At 38.6% G+C, this 3,818-nt stretch overlaps 1 protein-coding gene across 1 annotated transcript in view; it reads right to left on the bottom strand.

The window, feature by feature from the left end:
• LOC103606901 (high affinity immunoglobulin gamma Fc receptor I-like) overlaps window positions 1–3,818 on the bottom strand; it is a 21,747-nt gene that overhangs the window by 14,072 nt on the left and 3,857 nt on the right. Inside the window, 2 exon segments of the mRNA XM_008591461.1 lie at window positions 231–342; window positions 345–477. Coding sequence (XP_008589683.1) covers window positions 231–342; window positions 345–477 — 245 coding nt within the window.

The following is a 3,818-nucleotide window of genomic DNA, read 5'->3' as shown; positions in this document are numbered from 1 at the left end:
TGTGCCCCTTTTGTTATATGCCCCACCAATAATTGCAATGGACTGGGACCCAGAGACCTCTGTTCTGGTGCCGGCCCTGCTTCCGGTCATTGTATGGCCTTCAGTAAGGCAGTTTAGCTTTCTGGATCTTAGTTTCTTCACTTGTAAACTGAAGCGAGGATTTTAGAGGATTATGATGCTCCCTCTGGTCCTTACAACTATATAGCTCTATAAGTATCTAGATACAATAACTTTCACAGTGACAGATACCCCTGCTGATGTGTAGTGGCACATTCCCATGCCTGAATACTGATAAATGCCATTGTGACTCATCTTAGTTTTCAGAATGGTGAGTTCAGAATTTAAGGAGAAAACTTAAAGGCTTTGTCATTTTGATAGAAAAGTACATTGTACGCTAGCTTCCATCCATGACACCTCAAAGCCAGAGGTTCTCCTTCAGTGAAGACTCCCCTAGAGACCTGGAGTAGTACCCAATCTGAAAAGCATGGACCCAATACGTATGCATACAGTGGAGAAGGTACAAGGAAGCCAAAGCTTGGCCCTGGGGGCTTTCTTATCTTTTTCTCCTTGCAACATTCCAACCTCAAAGCTCATCTCAATCTGAGGCGTATGTGCCATTCCTCAAATATCTTTAACTTCGGTGGGAAGAAAAGTAATTTTTACCAGCAGCTGTGCACACAGCCCCTTTTTATCTTCCCTTTACAGATCTCAGAAGTTGGTTGAGACAAAGACAGTTTACCTGTATGTGGCAGGCAGAATTCTAAGATGACTCCAAAGGCTCACACCCTTGTGTAATGAATCCCCTTGAGTATGGGTAAAACCCGTAACTTTCTTCTTGCCAACAGAATATGACAAAGGTGATTGGATGTCACTTTCATGATTGTTATATTATACAAGACTCTGTCTTAGCAGACTGGTTGGAGAGAGTTTCCTGCTGGCCTTAAAAAAGTGAGCTGCCATGTTGTGAGAGTGCCTATGAGATGGCCACATGATGAGGACCTCTAGGAGCTGAGAGTGGCCCCTGGTTAACAGTCAGCAAGAAAGTGGAGGCCTTAGTGCTACAACAATCACAAGGAAGTGAATTCTGCCAAAGGCCATGTGAGTTTAGAAGAGCTGCAGAAAGGAACACAGCCCAGTCAGCATCCTGATTGCAGTCTTGTAAGACACTGTGCAAACACTCAGCTAAGCTGTCCTGGGACTCCTGGCCCATGGAAACTGGGAGATAATAAATGTATGTTGTTTTAAGCTGCTAAATTTGTGTTAATTTGTTACATAGCAATGGAAAACTAATACACTCCAACTCCTGACAAATTTTTTAATAGGACCACACATCCTAAGATAAACACACAGAATGGCAAACATATCCAATATTCCTAAATTGATAAGAATACTCACATCTCTGCAGATCAGTGTCATAGCTAGCAAAAACAAGCCCCAAGTCAAATGGGCCCTTCCTTTTGATGTACACTTCTGCACAAAACCAAAAATTCTTCCTTTACTTTTTCCTCCCCCAGGCACAGTTCGTTTAGCTAAATAAAGATGAGGTTCTTGGGAGACAAAGGAGAAGAAGAGACACTGGTAGTGGTTTATCTCAGAATGGAAGGCAGATGTTCCAGTGCTGTATGTGGCATGATTTTGACAGTCTTGGGTACTGCCATAGTGCCTCCAAATATAGTTAATACTCTTCCCTCCATTACTCCCATCCCCAGTCAAGAGGTGCTCAAAGACTGCACGGAAAAATTTATTCCCTATGATGCCCTGCTCTTGGTTTGATCTTATTTATAGTTTCCCTTTACCATCACCACTGTCTTGTAAAAAGGTTTTATATATTCTTGGGTCTGTAGAAATTTTTTTTTTGCCTCTAAGCCTCAACAGTTCATTTAGTTCCAATATCTGAGAGACTAGCCACCCTATACATTTTTTCTAGATGAAATTTATGGCATCCAAAAAGTGAGTTAAGTTTTTTTTTTTTTTTATTCGAACCCGGGGCCTTGGTGTTATCAGCACCGCACTCTCCCGAGTGAGCCACCGGGCCGGCCCGTGAGTAAAGTTTTGAATTCTTTACTGACTTTCAATAAGTAAGTCACTGCCTAAAGAGGTTTGGTTATTTGTTTACACATTAACTATATGAGAAAGAGAAAATTTATACACTTTCCAATTACACATGCAATAGTTACAAAAATTGAGCATGTGCTAGGCCACAAATTTCACTTTTCAACAAATATGAAGGAACTGTTACCATATTTAACACAATTTCTGACCAAAATGCCATAAAATTAGAAATCAATAACAAAATCTGCCTTCTAAAAATCTTCTAAATAATTCATGAGTTAAAAAAGAAAGAAAGAAATTATAATGAAAGATTAAAAAAATTTAACCTTAAATGGTAATGGGAGTACTACACATCAAAACTTGTGGGATGCAGATTTTAGTAGACATTACTAATTTCCTACTCAGAAAATATTCCCCCGTCGTTATGACCTTGGAGTAGGAAGGAGACACTCTTTCTAAGCCATATGAGGAGGACTTGAGTTCACCAACCAGCCGTATTTTCTTAATCTCACCATACACACATTTAATTGAGGTGACTGTGAGTCAGTGTAACTGCAATTGAATCCTCCACTGCTGACTAACTGGCAAAACATTTTTAAAATAGGGCATAGAGAGCACCAACCAAAAAACTTGATGTATTGTACAGTAGTAAAGTTATGAACTTCTGTTCATTGAAAAAAAACAAAAAACAAAAAAACCAAACAAACTGTAATATGATAGTGAAAAGGCAAGCCACAGAGTGGGAGAAGATATTTGCAACACTTGAAAAAGGACTCATATCCAGAACATATGAAGAATTCCTATAAGTCAAGAAGAAAAAGACAAACAATGAAAAAATTGGCAAAAAGACCTAATCAAGCACTTTACAAAAGAGGATATCCAAAAAGGTAATAACATGAAAAATTGCAAATATCATAGTTATTGGGGAAATATAAGTTAAAACTACAGTGGGATACTACTACACATCTAACGGTATGGCAAAAATGAAAAATACAAGGGTTTGCATCCCCGTGCCAGCCAGCCACCAAAAAAGAAAAAGAAAAATATGGAAAACACCTAGTGTTGGTGAAGATGGAGAGCGACCAAAACTGTAACAAACACTTGGTCGAAGTGTAAATTGGTACAACCACTTCGAAAAACTGTTTAGCAGTATTAACTAAAGCTGAATAGATGCATACATTGTGATCCGGCAATTCCACTTCTAGGAATTTTCCAACAGATACCCATACATGTGTGTACCAAAACACATGTAAAAAAATTTCCACAACAGTATTATTTGTAAGCAACCAAAACTGGAAACAATCCAAGAATCCATCAGTAGAAGAGAAAAATAGGGACTATAATTTAGTAATAAGAATAAATGAACTCCAACTTCACAACATGTATGAATTTCACAATCATCATGTTGAGAAAAGTAAGCCAGAAACAAAAGAGTACAGGATCAAGTCCAAAAATAGGCAAAAACCTATGTGATTAGGAGTCAGTGTTGGGGGATGGTGACTAGAAATGGGCAAGGAGTTTCTGGGGTCCTAGAAATGCACTACTCTTTGATCTGGGTGCTGTTTACATTGTGAAAATTCACCGAGGTGCACACTTATGGTTTCTTGTATGTAAGTTATACTTCAATAAAAATTCACATTAAAATGAAATGTAAAAAACACCAAAGCTAGGTGTTCTAAAGTCTGTGCAGAGGCAAAGAAAAACGAGTGCTAGTCCATTTTTTATCATTCAAACCACGAATCACTTCTGCTTTTGCTTGAACTACA

The sequence above is a fragment of the Galeopterus variegatus genome, unplaced genomic scaffold (assembly GCF_000696425.1).
Source record: "Galeopterus variegatus unplaced genomic scaffold, G_variegatus-3.0.2 Scaffold6932, whole genome shotgun sequence".
In the NCBI taxonomy this organism is placed as follows: Eukaryota; Metazoa; Chordata; class Mammalia; order Dermoptera; family Cynocephalidae; genus Galeopterus; species Galeopterus variegatus.
This window is presented reverse-complemented; position numbering and strand designations above follow the sequence as displayed.